Below are 24,042 nucleotides of genomic sequence, written 5' to 3'. Positions count from 1 at the left end.
CAATAAACCATTATGGACACTTAAAGGAACATGCCTCCTGTTTATCTCTCCTCGCACCTGAGTGAGTACAATCCCTACAAGGCACTCAGAGTATTGTGGCCGTCAAAGGTGCAACATGTGGAGACTTTTCTAGAACACTTCCACAATGCATTCATATTTTCTAGGGGAAATTTTACTATCTAGAAGACACAAAGGGGGCTTTATTATTATATAAGGGTCACAGTAGTCAGCATTATTATGTGGGACACTAAGAAGAGCGCTGTTATTGTGCCAAACAGCAGGTTCAGTAATTGGACACATATGGCAGTAGTGTCTCAGTATTGGGGTGTCAGCAGTATGAGGAGTTTGTGGAGGTTGGGAATAGATGTGGCCAGAGCTGAAAATGTGAGAAGTCAGATGTGTCTATGTTGTAATCTCAGCAGACGAGTCCTGGATGCAAGAAGTTGTCATGTCGGTCTGGGCCAGATAGGAAAAGTGAACAATTCCATCAGGTAGTGACTTACAAATAAAGATTTTTCTATCACTCAACTGTAATCTCTTAGGACTGGAATCTACCACTATATGGTCACCATATGGTGGTAATAGTGCGCCACCATAGTTGTAATCACAGTTACCGGTTACAAGCCCACTCATATGTTTGGCCCCCTAGCCTGAGCTGAACCTTTAGCTACACCTCTAGAGGCTATGAATGTATTCATAATATTTTGCATGAAAAGTGGTGCCAAAAAATGTTTGAGCCATCATTTTCAGTCCCAGGCTGAAAATGCTCTGTCTTTAGCAGGATATCTCTAGTTGTTCCTCTATGTTAAAAATCATTGTATCAAAAACCCCATTTTTGTTCGCTTTAATGTATTGCATGTTCTATTTTTAATTCACTGGAAAATATGTCTTAAAAAAATATTATTAGGAGAGCTACTAGCAATTTTACTGTTCTGAATTCCCACTGTGTAATAATGCTAAATGTAATCTTTATTTGATGTGTATTAAAATTGACAAGCAAAAATTAAAAACATTCAGATATTCACTAATATTACAAGGGTTGTCTTAACTTCTAAAATTGGATAAGAATGGAGACTTTTTAATTTTATACTTTACTTCATGTTTATCAGCAGTGGCCAGATTCCTCGGTAAGGAGCTCTCGCAAGCTGTTTTCTATACAGCTTGTACGTGCACCTCTGATGCTGCAGCTCTGATACTGCAAGCGCTCCTCTGATGGGGAGAGAGCAGAGGTCACATCACTATCATGCTGCTGGTCTGATTTGACAATCTTCCAAGAGGGCACCGCAGGAATCCAGGAGGCAGAGGAGATGTGCGCTAATGAAGATGAAAGAATAGACAACCCCTTTAAAATCAAAATGTACTATATACTGTATGTTTAGGACAGTTGTCAGAATTCATGTATCTCACATGTTCACTTAACATCACACTATTGGATCAAATTCCTGTTTCTTTACCGCTCATTAGAGATGTATATTTCACAACCCCTCTCTTTACCTCTGTTCACCGGGCCCCATACAGCAGTAATGGCAGTAATGCCCTGATGGCGGCCCTGCTCACATGTTCACTTTACATCACACTATTGGATCAAATTCCTGTTTATTTACCTCTATTAGTGATGTATATTTCACAACTGATAACTTTGTTACTTAGCTTGCTGGCTGACTAACGTATATTGTTTGTTTTTGCAGCTAGACAGACAAACCAATAAGAGAAAAACTAACAGTGGAATTGCATAAAATAAGAAGATAATCTAATTGTCTGTAGCAGATTACTGACTAAAGTTCTTGGTGACATTAGACCTGTGGCATTAAACTACTACCGATCACTTACATGTGTTCCAATCGGTGATAGCTTGTTCAGACAGACTGACGATATTTAGCGCACGCACAGAATGATCAATAACATCATTCTGTATGTATAGGTTTCCATTATTCTCAGTACCCCGTCTTCAGTACGATGTGCTGCCAAGATCAATGATTTTTTAAATAAGCTTAAAAATCATTTCACCTGACGAACTAGCATTTTGTTTGTTTGTCGGGTGATCCGTAGCTTGTTTACACTGCACAATAATTGGGAAATGAGAGTTTCCAGGAACACACATTTGTGATAATCGTGCTGTGTAAATGCACCCAAATCATCCTAAAGGTATGTGCACACGATGCAGAAATGAAGCAGAAAATTTCTGCATCATTTCTGCATCTCCCTGGCAGAAAAAACGCATGCGGATTGTACATGCGTTTTTCCTGCGGAATACATGCGGATTCACATGCGTTTCGGCATGTGGATTGCCAAGCGCTTTCCAGGCGATTTTAGGATCACTTGGAAAGTGCTTGACAACTAGGTCACACTATATAAATCCATGCAAATAGCATGGATTTATATAGTGTGACCGTATAAGAATGTTTAAAAATAAAAAAATAAAGCAATACTTACCCTCTGATGCCCCGGTGTGTGCTGCCGCGTTCGTTCCTGGCTTGTTCCTGGCTGCCGGGATATCGCGAGACACTGCGCTGAAGGGCCTGCAGTCACATGACTGTGACGTCACCGAAGGTCCTTCAGTCTTGCACGCGAGCAGAGGGAAGGAGACCGGGGGCCGTCAGAAGGTGAATATATCTTTATTTTTTATTTTATTCTTGTTTTACAGCTTTTTAAATGGTACCTGGGTGTGGAGGAGAGTCTCATCTTCTCCACACTCGGGTACCATCCGCACATTAGAACGCGCCAATAACGCAAGTACAAATGCAGTCTTGTGGAATTGGCGCGTTCTAATGCAAGTCAATGGCGGCGAAAACGCCGCGTTTACGCAAAATTAATTGACATGCTGCGGATTTTTGAGCGCAGCGTTTACGCTGCGGAAAAATCCGCATCATGGGCACAGCACATGCGGATTTCAATTAGGGAACATCGGTGCCCTTCTACCATGCGTTTTTAATGCATTTCCGCGGCGTTTACGCAGCTGCAAAAACGCCGCGGAAACGCATTAAAAACGCATCGTGTGAGCTCAGCCTAAAGGCGACCGTATATTCTCTCATCTGAAAGAATTGGGTCAATTATGCTAATCACACTTTGATCAAACTCTGATTAGAGCTTGATCAGAGTGTGATTATAGTGTGATCTGATTCTCTCAGATGAGAAGATGGAGGAAAAAATTTCTCCATCTTCTCCATTCTGTAAGTCCATGAAAATCGGACTGAACTTAGATGTCATCTGAGTGCTGTCCGAAAGTTTCCACGTACTCATTGACTTGCATGGCCGAGTGTGACCTAAATATCAGATCAAACTCGGGCATGTAGCGATTCGATGTTTTGTCGGATCACACTTGAACTGAAAATAAGGTCATGTGCATGAGCAATTATACAAAGCTGTATACAGGACCGTTTTGGTGGATACATGTCTTATTCATACTCACTCTTTGCACAAATAGTGGATATTAGAGATGATCAAATCTTTTGAAATTCAAATCCACCAAGTTTGTTGAATCTTTCACAAAAATGTGATTTGTAGCAAATCGATTTGCCGTAAATTGCAATATTGCACAGCATCCAATTGCCCTGAAAAATGTATATAACAATCCCTTTCAAGCTCTTTAACACAAAACACTGCCTTAGTAATGTGAAAGTGACCTCACCATAGAAACAGATGATAACCAGTGGTAACCAACAGTCCATTTAATAACACAGCACACTGACAGATTCTGCATGTTTTTTAAATGAAAAAAAAGGCCCAAAATTACCTCTCTTAGCCATTTGTGATCAGGCGAAAAAAAAAAATACAGACATAATTCAATCCCTTCCTAAAAAGCATGTAGGGAAAAATATCAGTTAGGTACATATTCAAAAAGCTATCACCTTCAACATTGCATTGTATCAATTTCCTATCCCCAATATGTAGTAGGTGTAAAAATAATATTATCAAATACCTCCAATTATAAATGTAGTATAGTTCTTATGATTCGCTATGTTGCTTACCCCATGTGCAGGGCATTGCAGTAGCTTAGGTATCCATGGTTGCGACTACTAACAGCTAACTGTCACAATATGAGTGGTCATAACCATGGATACCTAAGCTACTGCTATGCCCTGCACATGGGGTAAATAACATATAAAATCAGGACAACTATACTACGTTTCTAATTGGTGGTATTTGCTAATATTATTATTATTATTACACCTACTACATATTAGTATAAGATCTTGAATATGGGAATGAAGTGAATAATAAACTGATACAAAGCGGCAGAGCATGTAATAAATAATTTGTTAACAATATAAATAAAAAAACATAAAAATCACTAAAACAGCGAAATTACTTTTCTGTAATAAATAGTCTGACTGCACTGTACATGTATATATACTGTTGATTTGACTCACCTGGAAAAATACATGCTTTTATGTAACAGTTTTCAATTCATGCATAGAAATATGGTTAGATTAATGTAACCTTTTAAATTGTGTTCTGCACTATAAATTCTGCTATTTCAGAAGTTTCATGTTATGCCTCTCATATTTTCTAATTTCTCCCATGAATACATAACTTATTGAGTTAATTTATTTCAGAGTTGCTAAAATTAATCCATATTGTATCCTTATTTTAGATACAACATGTAGTTTTCTAACATTTTATAACTGTCCAATAAGCAAAAAAAAAAAAAAGCCCTCCAAAAGCAGTTTTCAATGCTCTGCCCTTGTTATCAGAAGGGCGGGATGTTGCAACAAGACTGAATGACGTGAGCGAGTGCATTTACTTTTGTCACTATCATTCAAACAGGAGTACGGGACATTGATCTGGATTTTGGTGAGTGATGGAAACTGTACATAGATCATATTTATTGAAATATATAGTGAGTGCATCAGCTGAATAATAAGGCATAAGAGGAGGGTGACATAGTGATAGCATACTGTCTTATTTTAATTTACTAATTAAAAAGCCCAATTAGAAATTGTTAGCAAATCTTCATATATTCTTCTACATGTGCTTGTTGTTTGTTATTGAGTTTTATCTTAATTTTGTAATAATTAATCCATAGTCATATAAAGAGCAGATCATCTGGGTAAGTATGGATTAAAGTGCATCAGTATTAATTTCCTGCCAATATAAAGTTTAGTAAAGCCAAGAGATGGGGAAATGAAGTATTAAAGACATCGCCAGGGTATGCCAGGCATTTACGCTTAATAGGTAGTCATCATTCATTTACAAATTGTAAATCTTATGCATGGGCACTTTTATGGTCAAAAGTACTACAGTTATTCACAGATGTTGATCCACCCGTCATGGGCAGACTGACCACTCGGCATTAGTGTTGTTCCCAAGAGCCAGTTGCTAAAATTGTCCAAGTGGCGCCTCGATCAGTTTAATTTCCGGTCTTCTTTCTTTCTATTTTTGCATTTTTTCCCATTCCTGGCTGTGGCTAAAAAAACCTGCATTAAACTACCCTGTGAAAATCTGGACTTAAGTCAGATCCAATGTGGCTTTGGTACCAATCGAGCAAGACACAAGTGTCAGTATACAGTTACACAGCTTGGTAAGGCTGCCCTCAAATAACCAGCTGTTATTTCACATGAACTGATGGCCCGGATTGACACAGCACTTCTGCGTATTTTTTGTTCTTGGCTTTCAGGCTCTGATAAGGGCACTGTCTCATGCAGCAGATTTATTCTAGAAATTTTGATGATTCATCTGAATGGCAAAAATACATACACCTGATAAAAAAAAGAAAGACATTTCTTGCGTGTGAACATTCTTTTAGTGAATGGTCTAAAAGTGCTTTATCACCTGTCTGTCACTGCCCTTTCTATTTAACCCTTTACATTTTCGTCACATATTATTAACCCTTTCGCAACCCTGGGATTTTCCGTTTTTGCATTTTCGTTTTTTGCTCCCCTTGTTCCCAGAGCCATAGCGTTTTTATTTTTTGGTTAATATGGCCGTGTGAGGGCTTATTTTTTGCGGGACGAGTTGTACTTTTCAACGCCATTACTAGTTTTACCATATCGTGTACGGGAAAACGGGAAAAAAATTCCAAGTGCGGTGAAAGTGCAAAAAAAGTGCAATACTACAAATGTTTTTTTTTTATTTTTTTTACCATGTTCACTGAATGCTAAAACTGACCTGCCATTCTTATTCTCCAGGTTATTACGAGTTCGTAGATACCAAACATGTATAGGTTCTTTTTATTTAAGTGGTGAAAAAAATTTCCAAAGTTTGTTAAAAAAAAAAAAAATGGCGCCATTTTCCAAGACCCGTAGCGTCTCCATTTTTCGGGATCTGGGGCCAGGTGAAGGCTTATTTTTTGCGCACCGAATTGATGTTTTTATTGATACTATTTTGGGGTAGATCCAATGTTTTGATCGCCCGTTATTGCATTTTATTGCAATGTTGCAGCGACCAAAAAACGTAATTCTGGCATTTAGAATTTTTTTCTCGTTACGCCATTTACTGATCGGATTCATTCTTTTTTTATATTGATAGATCTGGCGATTCTGAACGCGGAAATACCAAATATGTGTATGTGAGTTTTCTTTCTTCTATTATTTTATTTTATATTTTTTAAATTTTTTAAATATTTTTAAAAACATTTTTTTTTCACTTTTTGCATGCTTCCATAGTCTCTATAGGAGACTAGAAGCAGCACTTGTCTGATCGCCTCTGCTACATGCAGGTGATCAGCAGATCACCTGTATGTAGCAGAAATGGTCCCGTGCTATGAGCGCCGACCACTAGGTGGCGCTCATAGCGACCAGCTCATGACAACCACTGGTGTCTGCTGCAGACCCAGGGTTGTCATTGACGCGCCCCCTGGGCCGTGGGGTACCCGGTGCCGGGCCGGTAGATGCTGGGGGAGATGTCACAGTGGCGGTGACCCGGTCCGTGACCCAGGGCGGTCATTCAATAGGGGATTATTTACAGGGGATTTATGTACAAAGTTCGTGACGCCACCTGTGGTATGCGGCTAAGGGAGCCGCCGCTGCGGAGCAGGTCCTCAGGAGCTGATGTTACTGTAGCAGGGATGGTGTGGCTCTCCACAGGAAGAGCTAGCTCCAGGGCAGTGTAGCTGTAATAGGTTGTGCTGGGCGTTGTAGTGCAGGGTTTGATGGCGCATCAATAATCACAGAGACAATGAAGTGCAGTCCTCAGGGTCTTTACTCACGGTTGTTGCAGTCCAAGTTACAGGTACCACAGTAACTTCCCTCGTCGTGCTGCGCTTACTCAGGGAGGGGTTCAGTCCACCCTCAGATATCTCCGGAGTACTTAGCAGGACTCCCTTCTGTATCCTCTCTCTGGCCGTCCCAATCCGGTACCTGCGGGCCTTGTCGGGCGACGTCTGTTCCGTCCCCTGGGTCCTCTATAGCTACCTTCTTGGTGAGACTGATATGGACTGTTGTCTGCAGGACTTGAAATACTGCAGCCTCCGGTTTCTAGTTGAGACATAGAGTCCTCTGCTAGTTGAGGGACCGGTCCCCTTTGTGTGGCCTGACCCCTCCACCTCCCGGTAGATTCGGGCGTACGGGTGGCTTCCAGCACTACCCATACCCCTGGGGTCCCTTCTTCCGTTCCTAGAGCCCTTCCTGCTCCCTCTCCTCTTTCTTCAGTCCTGGGCCTCTCCTCAGGCCCTTTGCCTGAGCAGAGCTCCTGCAGAGCCCTGCTCCACTCCTCTCACTGTAGACTGTTCTCTCTCTCTCTCCTCAGACTGAACTGGCTTTCTAAGATGGCTTCTGACGCGCCCCCTGGGCCTGTGCTGGTGCAGGGGATACCCGGAGCCGGATCGCTGGGGGTTGTAGGCTCAGTGTGGCGGTGACCCGGTCCGTGCCCAGGGCGGTCAAACCAGTGGCAGTCTTAGGTAATAACAATGTCCGACTACGCCACCCGTGGATTGCGGTCAGTGGGGACCGCCGCTGCGCTGCAGACCGCTGAGGCTGATGTAATTTGCGCAGCCGAGTATGGAATAACTCCCCACGGGAGAAGTATTGCCTCAGGGCAGCTAATGTGGATGATGGGAGTGATGGTGGGAGCGTCCCAATACTAATGGTGCTGGTGCGGCGATAAAACACAGAGACGTGTGGTGCAGTTCAGGGTCTTTATTGATGGTATAAAGCAGACCCTCCCGGGAGTACTGGTTAGCAGTAGGGGTCTGGTCAGTCTGTGAGCAAGCAGGATCTCCTCCTGGCCAGGTGGAGTTGTAGGCCTCTCCGTCTATCTGCACTCTTTCCTGGCTACCTTGCTCTATGCGGGTAGAAGTAGCCCACGTCCCTGAGTATACCGTGTGGTGCTCACCCGTATGGCCGGTGACTTGGGGCCTTCTGTTAGCCTCCGCTTCACAATGGCGTTGCTGGTCCCTTGCTTGTGACCGTGCCTTTGGGTTTCTATGGCCAGAGGACATGGAATCCCCTGCCGGTTGGATTCTGCTGCTGGACCTGGATGTCCCTACAGCCTCGGACTCCGTGTCCGGTATTAGTGTCTTCAACCAGGGCGAACTCTGCTCAGCTCCAGCCCCTGGTATTCAGCTACTGTTCCTACAGAGCTCCTGGTTCTTACTTTCCCTTTCCAGGCTCTGACTGCTCTGCTTGTTCTGCAGGCTCTGTCTCACCTAATCCCGCCCCAGACCCAGTTTATAAGGGCAGATTCCTTCCCTCCCAGGTCTGGGCGGGCAGTGTTGCATGCTTAGGGCTCCTGACCAGAGAAACCTCCCACTTGCTCTCAGACATAATATTTCTATTACTGTGGCAACCAGACCCCTGGGGTGCCACATTCCCCCCTAGTAAACTTTAGTACTCCGGGACTAAACACATTTTTAAAGAAACATAAATGCAGGGTATAAACAATAATACAATAACTTATTTACAAGAAGCTTTAGTCTGTAGAGGTCACGGCGTTTCAGTAACCGGGTGTCCATGTCACCCAAGGTGAAGTCTTAAGCGAGGTAGGGGACCTGTCCAAAGCAAACCCCTTGCGTTGGCCCTGGGCGTGGCTGCAAGGCTGAAGCTAGCTACTTTGGACCGCAAGGAGGCCACGCCAGACAGGTTTTCTCTTCCGCGGCCGTCTTCGCAAGAGGCACAATGTGCAACTATCTACAAAATTGTTCCGGTTATCCAGCATCCATAACCTGTTAGTCCAAATAAATCTGCAGGGTAACTGAGAAACATAATTAATAACAGGCAACAACAAAAACCATAAACATTTTCAAGAAACAGGTAAATTTACAGTGCATTACTTTATATTTTCCAGCGAGCGGGCATCTGACCTCTAGTGACTCTAGTGGACCTACGGAGCTCACTAACTGGTCCTGCACTACAGGGTGTAGGAGGTGTTATGGGTAAGCTGGGCAGCTGTCTGCGCACTCTTTGGCTCACTAGGGGCACGGCAGGCTCACTACTAGCAGAGGGTTGATCCTCCTGCGCTGCTGGTGTGGATTCTTCTGCCTCCTGGGCCGGCTGCTCTTCCAGCTCTACCTGGTCTTCTCTAGGCACTTGAGGGGCTGGCTGGAGAAAGGTGAGGACGGGCACCACGATAGCGTTGTTTACTTGTGTCCAGGACCGGGGAAAGTCTCCGAGTACGGTGGTGATCATTTCCTCCTTTCCTCTACGGGTTGAGGGTCTTCCTGATCTTCATCCGTGCTTTGCAACTTCTCGGGGCACTTTTTCAGGTGGTCTCTGGAGACAGTGGCTGTGGTCTCTCCTCCATCCTTGCTGATGACGTACACCTTTGGATTATTGTGGCTTGAGGGCAGTACGGTGTACGGGTCCTTTTCCCACTGGTCGTCCAACTTATGGAGCCGCCTTTTTCTTTTCAAGACCTGCTCTCCAGGTTCCAGGGGAACAGTGGGAGCATGTTGGTTATAAGTCCTCTCCTGCCTTTCTCTTGATTGACAGAGACTTCGCTCGATGCTCTCCTGTACTTTCTGGTACTGCTGCTGCCGTTCTGTATCCCAGTCTGTCTCTGGCGAGGTGTCCTCGGGTATCAGGACTCCCATATCCAGGTCAACAGGCAGCTTACCAGGTCTTGCTCGCATTAGGTAAGCCGGGGTACAGTTGGTGGAACCTACCGGGATGTGGTTATACAGGTCCACCAGATCGGGCAGTTTCTCAGGCCACAGACTGCGTTCTTCCAGGGGCAATGTTTTTAGCAGATCTATCACCACCTGGTTCATCTTCTTGCAGAGTCCATTGGTTTGGGGGTGATAGGGCGTTGTTCTTATCTTCTTGCAGCCATACCGGTTGCAGAACTCCTGGAAGACCTCCGCTTCGAAGGCTGGTCCTTGGTCCGTCAGCACTTGGTCCGGGTACCCGTGTGGGCGGCAGAAGTGCAGCTGGAAGGCTCTGGCTGCTGTCTGAGCCATCAGGTCTTTGACAGGGACCACCACCAGGAACCGGGAGTAGTGATCCACGATGGTTAGGGCGTAGACATACCGGATTCTGCTTGGAGCCAGTTTAACATGGTCCAGAGCGACAAGTTCCAGCGGCTGCCTGGTGATGATGGGCTGCAGGGGAGTCCTCTGGCTGGCACGGTCCCTTCTTCTTAGATTGCACGGGCCACAGTCTCTACACCACCTCTCAATGGCTCCTCTCATGCCTATCCAGTAGAACCGTTCACGCAGCAGGAACTCCAGCTTCTTCCATCCAAAGTGCCCTGCCCCATTGTGGTAGGCCTCCAGCACCATAGCTGCGTCCCGTCTCGGTACCACAACCTGCCAGATCAGTTCATGTGTCCGGGAATTGACCATTCTGCGGCACAACTTCTCCTTGTAGAGAAACAGTCTGCTCTTTTCCGTCCACAGTTGCTTGGTCTCTTCCGGAGCGTCTGGGTCCAGGCGGGCGTCAGCCTGGGTCAGCATCTCCTTCACCAGACGGACTGCGGGGTCACTGTCTTGCGTCTCCACCCAGTTGTAGTGGGGTAAGGGGTTGAACGTAGCGGATCGCTGGCCCCTCACACAGTGGGAATACTGGGTAATCCCATGACGGTGAAACGCAGGAAGTTCGATCTCTTCCAATTCTTCTGGATCCTCCCCTTCGTCCGGTAGGTTTGGCATCCTGGACAGGGCGTCCACGTTGGTATTGGAGCGTCCTGCCCGGTATTTGATTGTGAACTCATAGTTGGACAGGCGGGCCATCCATCTCTGCTCCAGGGCACCCAGTCTTGCAGTGTCCAGGTGTGTCAACGGGTTGTTGTCCGTGTACACGGTGAACCTGGAAGAGGCAAGGTAATGCTTGAAACGTTCGGTTACTGCCCACACCACAGCCAGGAACTCTAGCTTGAACGAGCTGTAATTCTCAGGGTTTCTTTCCGTGGGTCGCAGTTTTCGGCTGGCGTAAGCAATTACCCGTTCTCTCCCCTGCTGGATCTGGGACAGTACGGCCCCTAGCCCGATGTTGCTTGCGTCCGTGTGGAGGATAAAGGGCTGGCTGTAATCAGGGTACGCCAGGATTTCATCCCCCATGAGGGCCATCTTCAGCTGGCGGAAGGACTCCTCTTCCAGCTTTTCCCATTTGAAGGGTGGCTTCTGTTTTTTGGCCTTCCTGGACTGGCCTATCAGGAGGTCCTGCATAGGAGCTGCCTTCTTGGTAAAACCGGGAATGAATCTTCGGTAGTAGCCTACCAACCCGAGGAACTGCCGCACTTCCTTTATGCTGGATGGTCTTGGCCAGTCCTTAATCACGGTGATCTTGTCAGGGTCGGGGCTACTCCGTCAGCACTCACCACGTGTCCCAGGTACTGTACCTTTGGCTTCAGTAGATGACACTTCGAGGGTTTTACCTTTAGGCCATAGTTTGCCAGGGCTTCAAACACTTCGGCCAGGTGTTCCAGATGGTCCTCATAGGTCTTGGAATAGACGATGACATCGTCCAGGTATAATAGGACCGTCTCGAAGTTCCGGTGTCCCAGACAGCATTCCATCAACTGTTGGAAGGTTCCTGGTGCGTTGCAGAGCCCGAACGGCATACAGTTAAATTCGCTGAGTCCCATTGGGGTGGTGAATGCGGTCTTCTCCCGGTCCGCCTCTGCTACAGGAACCTGCCAGTACCCGCTAGTGAGATCCAAAGTAGAGAAGAAGTTAGCAGATTTTAATGCAGCTAAGGACTCTTCTATCCTTGGTAACGGGTACGCATCTTTGTGTGTGATACGGTTGACCTTCCTGTAGTCTACACACATTCTCATGGTGTTGTCTTTCTTTTTCACTAAGACTAGTGGAGCTGCCCAGGGGCTACAGCTGTCCCTAATTACCCCAGCCTCCTTCATGTCTTTTAGCATCCCCTTAGCGTGTTGATAGTGTGCAGGGGGTACGGGTCGGTATCTCTCCTTTATGGGAGGATGGTCTCCCGTGGGGATGTGATGTTCTACCCCCTTTACTCGCCCGAAGTCTAGCGGGTGTTTACTAAACACTCTCTCGTACTCTTGAACCACCCGATAGACTCCCTGTTTTTGGTGTGAGGGAGTGGAGTCAGTACCCAAATGCAGTTGCTGACACCAGTCCTCCATTGGTTTCTTAGAGCCGTTACCTTCCTCTGGTTGAGATGGAGGCAAGGGTTCCACGGCCTGTACAGAGTTCTGGTTGATGGTGAACAATTTGGCTAGCGTGGCATACCGGGGCAGGTATACTTCTCTCTCCCCGATATTTATGATGCGGACGGGCACCCTCCCATGGCGTACATCGACCACCCCCCGTGCTGTCAAAATGGTGGGCCTACTGTCTGAGTAGACGGGTTCTACCATTGCTTGGTAGTCTCTACCTCTTAGACCAATAGCTGCCCGGCACCAAATCATCATCTCACTTTTCGGGGGCATGGCAATAGGGAACGGGTCACACATTCTCACGCTACCTATCTCACCACCAGATAGTTCCACTTGTTGCCACTTCATCAGTGCCTGGATCTCTTTTTGGAGGACACGCTGCTGGCTGGAACTGGCGTTCTTGGCAACCTGTTGCAAAATAAGAATCACCTCTGCAAGACAGTTTTCAATTACGTTAGTACCTAGGGTTATCTTTGGGTGACTCTCGCGACGGTCAATGTCCACAATGATCAGTCCTTGTGCCGGCAGTTCAACTTTACCGACCTTAATGGTCACTTCCTTAAATCCTATCTGTGGCACGGGCTGACCATTGCTGGCGATAATGCTCAGGTCGTCATCTGGGTAGCGGGTTATGTCCGAGTCATTCCAGTACCGCTTAAAGAGCACGTACGGGATGGTGGTGACCTGTGACCCGGTGTCTAGTAGGGCACTCATAGGAATGCCATTCAGTACCACAGGCAAGACCGGACGTCCCCCTACGTATTTGTCACGCCAGTTCGATGGGCCTGATGATCTTAAGCCTGGGGGTTGGCCCTCTACCCCAGGTTGTGCCCGTTTAAATGACAGTACCTTGCCATATGTCCGGGTTGATTGCAGCGGCGGCAGATGGGTCGTCCGTCCTCGTTGTATCTGTCGCTGGGTCTTCCTCTGGCCGGTGGGGTCCTCCTCAGTCGGCGCCACGGGACATCCTCCGGTCTGGATACCAGCTGGATCTTTCCTGGAGAAGAGACCTGTAAAGACTGCACAGTTCTGGTTAGCGCGGCAATGCTCTTAGTCAGCTCTTGGACCTGATGGTGCAGGTCTGTAGCCGGGTTATTGTTCAAAGCCTGCGCATCAGCTCCCACAGGCCCAGCAGACAAGGGCGCCGCGTCCTGGTAATAAGTGATAGCAGGGCGCCTGTGGGTCACAGCGCCACCTGGTGCTGGTTCTCGGAGCACCCGGATGGCTCTGTCCTTGAACTGTGCAAAGTCCAGGTCAGGGTCCTGTAAGGCCATTGCCCGCAACTGGGTTTGGTGGGCATTGCACAGTAGACCCTCAATAAATTGTTCGGTCAACAGCTTGTCTTCATTCTCCACGCTGTCAGGGTCTGCCTGTTTAATGGCTCTCAGGGCCTCTTGTAGGTTTAGAGCATAGTCTCTTATACTTTCATGTGCCCGCTGTTTGCACACTTCTTCCTACAGCTCCAGGGAACAGCTATGGGGGCAGCTTGTGCCCCTTCATATGCTAACTTGTTCCTGGGGCTGTGGGAGAGGGAGATATTTATGATTGATCCAGTCCCCAACATTGACAAGGTCTTATATTGGGGTCACTTCATTGATGATATCTTTTTTCTGTGGCAGGGATCCAATGAGGACCTTACATCATTTATGACTACCCTCAATGATAACGACCTCAACATCAGACTTACCTTCAAATGTGGACAACATCAAATGGACTTCCTGGATGTCTCATTAGACATTGATCGGGATGGTTTTATCCAAACAGATGTATATCGAAAGCCGACTTCAGTGAATTCTCTTTTATGTGCTGCTTCTTCACACCCCAGGAGTCTTGTGGAGAGCATTCGAACCGGACAATTTCTCAGAATACGCCGTATATGTTCAAGTGACACAAAATTTGAGATTCAAGCAAAACTATTGAAAACTAGATTTCGTGATAGAGGCTACAGTGAAAAAATAATCCAACGTAGCTATCAAAGGGCCAAATTTTCCAAAAGGAATGCCCTATTATATAAGATACGACTGCCAGAAACATTATATTCAGTGAGATTTATCTCTACTTTTAATGGCAGAAGTTCTGAGATTTGGGCTGCATTGAAAAAAACACTGGTGAATCTTGGAACTCGACCAATCATTGGCACCCTATATTTCTAAAAGTCCTACGATTACCTATCGAAGGTCAAAAAATTTACGAGATATGTTGGTCCATAGCCATCTAACATGCAACAAAAAATATCTGTTCGATTCTAACGGCCCACAATGGGGCTGCCGGCCCTGTGGTGGGTGTGTAGCTTGCCCTAATATTGAAAGATATTTACGAATGGGGATAGTTCTAGGACTTTCAAGATCACCCACACGGTGTCCTGCAACACAGTTGGCGTTATTTATAGTGCCAGGTGCCCATGCAATAAGATTTACATCGGGATGACAACGAGGGAATTACGTAGGAGGACACGCGAACATGTCTTAGACATAAGGGCAGCCAGTGAAAATGATAATTTTGAAGAGTTGAAGACTATTCCTCGTCATTTCAAAAAATTTCATAATTGTGATCCTTCGACATTGAAGGTAAGTGGCATTGACCGTGTCTATCCGGGCATTCGGGTTGGCAATTGGAAAAAACTGTTAGCACAAAAGGAGGTGAAATGGATCACCATTTTAAATTCCATATCCCCCCTTGGTCTAAACGAATCTTATAGTTTTGCTCCTTTTCTTTGAATGGTCTCTGTGCGCTTTATTCATTCCTTTTGTCTTATGCCACTTGTTTTTAATTTTGTTGTTTTTATGTGTTTTTAATTCACCTTTCTTATTTCCCTAGTTTCCCTGTTTTGTCCGAATGTTTTCTTTGGTGGCCGGTGAATTCTTCTTGAGTGGTCTATGAAGAAAAAAATTTTATGGAGACGGCTAGTCCACTGCATGTTTTAGCTTTGAGATGGAGGAACCCCTAATATTTATGCATACTTCCGTTCTTTATGTTTAGTCTTGCTGTTGGAGCACTTTTCACCTATACATTTTTTCATTATGTCTATGACTCACCCCCTGGGCCGTGTGTGCACGTGTGTGGGTTACCCGGAGCCGGGTCTCTGGGGGTTGTAGTCTCCGTGGCGGCGACCCGGTCCCATGGCTCAGGGTGGTCAAACCAGTGGCTGTCCTTTATAGGTTTTAGGTTAATTGTCCGACTACGCCACCCGTGGATTGCGGTCAGGATGAACTGCCGCTGCAGGGCAGACCGCTGAGGCTGGTGTTGTGGGTGCAGCAGAGTGTAGTACAACTCCCCACGGGAGGAGTATAGCCTCAGGGCAGTGTAGAGCGATGATGGTGGTTGTGGTGCGGGGCGTCCCAGTACTACTAGTGCTGACGCGGTGAGAAAGCACAGAGACAAGGTGTTGCAGTTCAGGTTCTTTACTCACAGTTCTCATCCAGGTCACTTGTGCACAGATAGGACCGCCTGAGCCGTGCTGCATCCGCCAGGCAGGTGGCTCGATCAACCCCCAGGCAATTCCAGAGTGTGGCACAGGACTCCCTTCTATCCTTTCGTCAGCCGTGCCCCACCAGTGACACTACTTCTGTCCAGCTGCCTCGGGTCTTCTCCTGGGAGGACTGGGTGTCCACTTCCCTGACGCTATGTGGTGTGCCTTCCTAGTAGGTGTAGTGAGGGGTCGCACCAGTAAATGATCACGACCTCCGGTTCTTGGTTAAGGATTAGTCACCTCCACCAACTTGGGATCCGGTACCCTGTTCTGCCAACCCGTCACCCGCAATCTCCTGGGTCCTTAGGGTTCCTTCTGCCTTCGTGCCTCTAAGCCTTTCTACACTTTGGGTACTTCTCTTTCTTTGCTGTTCCTTTCTGTTTCTGTTCCCTTCTTTTCCTTTCTGTTCCTGTTCCTCTCTTCTGGCTCCGGCCTTCACCCTAGGCCTGCCTCGTGGAGCTGGGCCCAGACTGAGCCACAGCTCCCTGTCAGTCCTCTCTGGCTGAACTCCTTCTCTCTCTTCTCCTCCTGTCTGAACTCACCCAGAACTAAGATGGTGCCCACCTTATATACCCTCCCCTAGTGTATGAGCCCAGGTGACTTGCAACTAATGGGCTCCTACCTATGCCCAGAAACCGTCCCCTCCTGCTCCTACATCACTGGGTTTTCCTCCCCCCTCCCCACTCCAGCCAGGGACATGTTCTGTCGTGCCTGCATTACTGTACTAATGGGAGCACCGTTGAGCTGTCCCCTGGAAATGGGGTGTGTGTGATGCATGCAGCTGAGTCCCGGTCCACACACCATCCTTACCCGGGAGTGGGATATCACACCTCTGGTTGAGGTGCAATACCTCTGTAGCGACCGAACCCACGGGGCGCTACATCTATGTTCTTATTCATATTATCTATGTATATTTTATATATATATATATATTTTTTTTTTTATTATTTATTTATTTATTATTTTTTCATTATTTTTCTTTTTTTCTATATTTACATTTATATATATACATTTTATATATTTTTTTTTTCATGCTACACATATACTTTGACATATATTTTATTTTGTCACCTGGAGAGGGCTTTTCACTCTCACACATGTTTTGTTTTATTTATTTTTTGAGGTCACGCACCACTCATTCTGCGCATTATACTCACCGTTACATCGTCTCTTGTGTACATATCCATCTGGGACTTCTCTCACTCACAGCGTCATTCAAGTCGACGTCACTTCCGGTTTCTCCCCTCCTGCGGTCCACGCTGACACGCACGCCGGCGTTACCTCCTCCTGGGTGACCACGCTCCATTGAGACGCGTCTGCCTGGGAGAAGGTCGCGCCGGAACTACCATGCATGGTACGTGCAGTTCCTCCTTCCGCACCACCTGCCCATACTTTTTGCTCCGTGTGTATAAATACACACACACATTCGGTCTCTCTATATCCTTGACAAAGCAACAGCGAAACGCGCGTCGGATGTGAGACACGACACTTCTGGGGTTAGTATACATGTATATACAGGCTTCTACATGCTATCTATTCATGTATGTATTTATTGTGATTTTGGCTGCTTCCAAAAATTACTACTAAATGATTAATAGCTGCATTATCATTATGATTCTTTGATATTTGGTCGTGGCTAATATTAAATAATAATTTATTTATTTATAGCACTGTGCACTTTATTTATATACTTATATTTAATTAAATTGTTACATGATCACCCCAAATCTTACATGTGATATATTTATACACACCGCTATTAATCATATATACTAGTCCATTATGTATGCGGCCATACATGTACACCCCTCCGTGTTCTCTGATTCAGTCTTTTATTCCCTTTTCCCCTGTCGTTATATTTTGTATTTTATTCTCATTACCTAATAAATCTAATAATTTTAATTACATATTCTTGGGTTGATGTGTCTAATTTTAAGTCTTTGATAAGTGTCCCAGTTGTTTCTTAAAAATAGGTGTCACAGGTGTGATTTAATGATTTTTTTGCCATTCATTAGTGAATAAAGAACATGGGCCAAAAGCAAACTATTGTCGCAGAGCCAGTAGAATTGGATGAATCTGCGGTCATTGTGGGGAAAATGGAAGACTTTAAAGTATCCAGGCGGATCAGAACCACAGTGAATGATAGAGAAATAGTGATATTTCATCATCTGGGGAATTTCCACGCCCTGGACCTTCGCTGCTATCGTAAGTGAATCCTAGAAAGTACAGTAACATTCAGACTGATTAGGTAAAGACTGGCTAACCTTACATAAATGTGCTTCTGTTATAGATGCCGGTGGACCTCTTCATCTGGGAGAAATTGAGGTTGGTTCATTTACAACATAACTATAGATTGCTTAGTTGTAGAAAAGAATATAGGTGAAAAAAAGAAACGTCCATCACGTTTCCTAGAATTATTATATTTCATTTATTGCTTAACCATAACCCTCACTGTCATTAGATAAGCATCCAGCACTTTTATAAATGCTGGCATAGTATCTGCCAATGCTGCATCTTTTCATAGGGAGTTTTATACTTTAACTGTAAAGAACACTTTCCTATATTGATATCTGAATTTCTTTTTCTCTAATGAACGTCTCGGGCTAATTTTTACAGTTCCTGGAGTTAAAGGGAATCTTTCACCAGGTTTTCCCAACATAAATTAAAGCCACCACCTTAATCTAGTCTATTACCACAGCCCATAAACCTGTACATAAGTGCCCCAACTCACCCCCACCCCCCGGCATATAATAAAAAAAAATTCTCTTTATAAATAATTCTTATGCGCCGTGTGCTAATCAGCACAGTCTGGTCTAATAGCCGTCGGTGGTGTGGGGTCTACTTCTCCTCTATCAGCAGAATCTCTGTCCGCCTGCCTTTCTATGGATGACGCACCCTACGTCATCCACAGATCCCTGCGATTCTTATGCCTGCACAGATGAAGTGCAGGCATGTGTAGGTGCACTTTGCTCTGCCTTACTGACTTCACTTCTGGATAACCTTTTCCCGACATATGACATGCAGCTACATCAGATGTCGGGTCAATTTCAACGCACTTGGAATTTTTTCCCACTTTCTAGTGCATCACATGATAAAATGAATGGTGTCATTAGCTCTCATATGGTTATGTGGACAGAAAAATAAAAAGTTATGCTTCTTGGAAGAAGGGGAGGAAATAACAAAAACGAAAAACGGAAATTGGCTATGGCATGAAGGGGTTGATAGGAAGTGACACGTTCCCTTTAATAAATGCCTTATCTTTGCTTTGACCACGTTTATTATAATACATTTTAACCTCAAACCTTTTAAGTAACCTGAATTGGCCAGATCTTCCAGCCTCTATATCCATTTTTTAATCCTTTTTTTTTTTGTCTACAGACATTATGTAACGGGTCTGGGAGGCGGAACCTCTGAGCTACTATACAAGGGGGCAGTCCTTGTAAGGGAGCGGGTGGCGACCAGGGAAGATGGGCAGGAGGTCACAGCAGGTGACCGGGACAGTCTCTGAGTGAACGGGCTGGAGGTCACGGCAAGTGACCGGGGCAGTCTCTGGATGAACGGGCTGATGGTCACGGCAAGTGACCGGGGCAGTCTCTGGATGAACGGGCTGATGGTCACGGCAAGTGACCGGGGCAGTCTCTAGATAAAGGGTTGGTACGACCTGTGGCGGCAGATGAGCGCTCCCAGGTGAGCGGGCAGAAGTCTCTGGACAGGCGGGTGGTCACAGCACGTGACGGCAGAGCCTCCAGGTAGGCTAGCAGACAGGCAGCAGATGAGCGCTCCCAGGTGAACGAGCAGGAGTCACTGGACAGGCAGGTGGTCACAGCACGTGACGGCGGAGTCTCCAGGTAGACTAGCAGGCAGGTAGCAGGTGTGTGCTCCCAGGTGAGCGGGCAAGCTGGTCCATAGACAGACTGACAGGAGTTGGAAGGCAGACCGTCGGACCTCGGGCAAGCAGGCAGGTGGCTGATGTGCGCTCCCAGGTGAGCGGGCAGGCTGGTCCTTAGACAGACTGACAGGAGTAGTAAGGCAGACCATCGGACCTCAGACTAGCAGGCAGGTAGCAGATAATCAGGCAGGAATCTGGCAGGTAACTGGCAGGTAACTGGCAACGGGACCTGAGGGCTGAAGCAGAGTAGTGAACTGTGCAACAACATTGCTCGGGCACCTCCATTTTGGAGGAGGTGCCTTATATATGGTGAAGTCCTCCGGCCATTGGCCGGGGACTCCTTAGGACGGCGCGCGCGGCCCCTTTAAGAGGGAGGGAGAGCGCGCGCGCGCGCCCTAAGCACAGTGGACGGGAAGGAGCGCGCGCTGCCAGCAGAGCGGGAGGAGGACGCCGGGCACGGAGCAGGGAGGTGAGGGGAACAGCGTCCCTGCCTAGGCCCTAACTTGTAAGAAGGTATCTTGAGTCGGACATATTTAGACGAGAGCCAGACTTTATCTCCAGGACGAAATTGTGGAGGATCCAGGCGTTTTTTGTCAGCGTGTCTTTTCATCCGTTCGGACGACTGGAGGAGTGCGGATCGGGTACTCTCCCAAATGGAGGAAAATTTGCTAACAAGAGATTCCGCAGCCGGGTTGTCCACAGAGGTGGAGACAGGAAAAGGAATCCGAGGATGCTGACCGAAGACTACAAAAAACGGGGATTTGGAGGAGGATTCGCTCTCGTGATTGTTATAGGAGAACTCGGCCCATGGTAGGAGATCCACCCAGTCAGAATGATGGGCATTAACGAAGTGCCGGAGGTAACTGGTCAGGTTCTGATTGATCCGCTCCACTTGACCATTAGACTGTGGGTGGTAAGCGGAAGAGAAGTCCAGGGTGACGTCTAGCAGTTTACAAGTGGCTCTCCAGAAACGTGAGGTGAACTGTACCCCACGATCCGACACGATGTGGAGGGGCAGGCCATGAAGACGGAAGATGTGGCGGATAAAGTCTTTAGCCAGCTCGGGTGCAGACGGGAGGCCAGGCAGGGGAATAAAGTGAGCCATCTTGGAAAAGCGGTCAGCGACCACCCAAATGACCGTACAACCGGCAGAGACGGGGAGATCAGTTATGAAGTCCATAGCAATATGCTGCCAGGGGGCAGCAGGCACAGGAAGCGGAAGAAGGCGACCGGCTGGCAGGTGTCTCGGGACTTTGTTGCGGGCGCAGGACACACAGGCAGAAACAAAGTCTATTACGTCCTTGTGCAGGGTAGGCCACCAGTAGTGCCGGGCAATAAGCTGGAGGGTCTTTTTCTGACCGGCGTGGCCAGCTAGTTTAGACGAGTGACCCCAGTGTAGGATCTTCTCCCGATCAGGTACTGATACGAACGTCTTACCGGGAGGGAGACGATTTAGACTCACGGGAGCCACCTGCATTACTCTGGCGGGATCGATGATATGTTTAGGTTCTTCCTCGAGATCGGACACCAGAAAGGATCGGGACAAGGCATCTGCTTTGACGTTTTTGTCAGCCGGGCGAAAATGAAGAACAAAATCAAAGCGAGCAAAAAACAAGGACCACCGGGCTTGACGCGGGTTAAGTCTCTGGGCATGCTGGAGGTAAGCCAAGTTCTTGTGGTCAGTGTAAATTATTACCGGGTGAAGAGCCCCCTCGAGTAGGTAACGCCACTCCTCCAATGCCAGTTTGATGGCCAATAACTCTCGGTCTCCTATGGAATAGTTGCGCTCAGAAGAGGAGAAGAGTTTGGAGAAGAAGCCACAAGTTACCATTCTCCCGGAAGATGATTTTTGGGTAAGTACCGCTCCGGCTCCAGAGGAGGAGGCGTCAACTTCCAGGAAGAACTGCTTGCTGCCGTCCGGGCGATGCAGCACCGGGGCGGAAGAGAAGGCCTGTTTTAGGGAAAGAAAGGCCTCCTCTGCTTCGGGCGGCCACTCTTTGGGATTAGTACCCTTACGGGTGAGCGCGGAAATTGGGGCAGTCCGGGAAGAGAAGTGTGGTATGAAGAGGCGGTAGTAGTTGGCGAAGCCCAGGAACCGCTGAATGGCCTTCAGCCCCTCCGGTCGAGGCCATTTCTCGATGGCAGACAGTTTCTCTGGATCCATTCGTAGGCCGGTCTGAGAAATAATGTAGCCCAAAAACGGAAGCGAGGTCTGCTCAAAGAGGCACTTCTCGTATTTAGCGAAGAGGTGATTCTGCCTGAGCCTGAGCAGGACCTGACGAACGTCCCTCCGGTGAGTCTGGAGATCCGGAGAGAAGACCAAGATGTCGTCCAGGTACACCACTACGCAGGAGTAGATAAGGTCCCGGAAGATGTCATTGACCAACTCTTGAAAGACGGCAGGAGCGTTACAGAGACCAAAGGGCATTACCAGATATTCATAGTGGCCGTCCCGGGTGTTGAATGCCGTCTTCCATTCATCCCCCTGACGGATACGAACCAGGTTGTACGCCCCACGGAGGTCCAGTTTGGTGAAGATTCTAGCCCCCCTCAGGCGATCAAATAACTCCGGAATGAGCGGAAGGGGGTACTTATTCTTCACCGTGATCTGGTTAAGGCCTCTATAGTCTATACAGGGACGGAGAGGGCCGTCCTTCTTTTTGACGAAAAAGAAGCCTGCTCCCGCCGGAGAGGTAGATTTCCGGATGAATCCCCTGGCCAGATTCTCCTCAATATATTCGGACATCGACCGGGTCTCAGCAGCGGATAAAGGATAAATACGCCCACGGGGAGGAGTAGTACCAGGTAACAGGTCGATAGGGCAGTCGTATGGTCTATGAGGAGGTAGTGTCTCTGCTTCCTTTTTATTAAAGACATCAGCATAAGACCAATAAGGAATCGGAAGTCCAGGTAGATTAGCTGGGGTAGGAGAAGGACGGACGGGATGGACGGGAACCAGACAGGTCTTATGGCAGTCCTGTCCCCAGCGAAGGACTTCTCCTGTCTGCCAGTCAAGCACGGGTGCATGTCTCTGGAGCCAAGGTAGGCCTAGCAAGAGGGCGTGAGAGAGTCCAGGCAGAACATGAAAGGAGATGCTCTCAGAATGCAGCATTCCCACTTGCAGAGTTACGGATTCGGTGATGAGTTGGATGGGTCGTGGTAAGAGGCCCCCATCCACAGCAGCGACAGATATTGGTACAGCCAGAGGTTTGGTGGGAATGCGGTATTTTTCTACCAGGGACTGTGAGATAAGATTCCCGGCCGCTCCAGAGTCAAGTTGGGCTAGTTCGAAATAACGATTCTCCCCGCAGATAATTGAGACTGACAGTAGCAGAGATGGAGAGGATTTATTCTTGTCTAGGTTGACCTCTCTGAGCGAACCTAGACACAGGCGTTTCCCGACCTCTCCGGGCAGGTACGGATCCGGTGCTCCTTACTGCCACAGTAGAAGCAGCTCCCTTCGGCACGGCGTAAGTCCTGACGGGTTTTGACCATCTTGGTCTGGTCGACCTGCATAGGCTCAGGAGAGTGTACCTGGGGAGAGACGGATGGAGTGACGGGTTTCTGAAAAGTAGGAGCTAGACGTGGAAACCTCCTCTCACGGGTGACCTCTTTGGCACGCTCCTGGAACCGTAGGTCAATCCGGGTGGCAAGAGTTATTAGGTCATCGAGAGTGGTAGGAATGTCCCGACCGGCAAGTTCATCTTTAATACGGCCGGACAGACCCTCCCAGAAGACGGATACCAGAGCGTCGTTATCCCAGGCCAGCTCCGAGGCAAGGGTACGGAACCGTATGGCATATTGGCCCACGGTGAGACTTCCCTGACGGAGGCGTAGCAGAGATGATGCGGATGAGGTCCTCCGTCCGGGTTCGTCGAAGACTTTCCGGAAAGCCGTGAGAAAGGCAGGCAAGTCGGACACCAGGGGGTCTCCTCTCTCCCATAGAGGATTTAGCCAGGCCAGGGCCTCCCCGGTGAGATGGGACATGATGAATGCAATTTTGGCCCCGTCGGAGTTAAACTGGTGGGACAATAGTTCAAAGTGCAGGGTGCACTGATTTATGAAGCCCCGAGCCTGGGCGGAGTCGCCTCCGAAGCGAGGAGGTGCAGAAAGCCGGGGTCCGGGGTAGGATACCATGGTATTAGTGGGCAGCGGGGCTGCCGGATTGCGAGACATGGCA

The 24,042-nt window shown here is 47.5% G+C and overlaps 1 protein-coding gene across 2 annotated transcripts in view; it reads left to right on the top strand.

Moving 5' to 3' along the window:
- Positions 1-4,742: 4,742 nt before the first annotated feature.
- Positions 4,743-24,042, top strand: part of RFESD (Rieske Fe-S domain containing) — a 42,832-nt gene continuing 23,532 nt past the window's right edge. The window contains exons 1-3 of one of the 2 annotated variants that reach the window (XM_073655018.1): positions 4,743-4,794; positions 17,989-18,178; positions 18,264-18,298. In XM_073655018.1, the coding sequence (XP_073511119.1) occupies positions 18,001-18,178; positions 18,264-18,298 (213 nt within the window). In that variant the 5' untranslated portion in view covers positions 4,743-4,794; positions 17,989-18,000. Of the gene's footprint in view, positions 4,795-14,140; positions 15,072-17,988; positions 18,179-18,263; positions 18,299-24,042 lie in introns of those variants that run through there. The other variant, XM_073655019.1, reaches the window with a different exon arrangement.

The sequence above is a fragment of the Phyllobates terribilis genome, unplaced genomic scaffold (assembly GCF_046119375.1).
Source record: "Phyllobates terribilis strain yellow unplaced genomic scaffold, ASM4611937v1 Scaffold_1__5_contigs__length_1240528914, whole genome shotgun sequence".
Taxonomy (NCBI): Eukaryota; Metazoa; Chordata; class Amphibia; order Anura; family Dendrobatidae; genus Phyllobates; species Phyllobates terribilis.
This window is presented reverse-complemented; position numbering and strand designations above follow the sequence as displayed.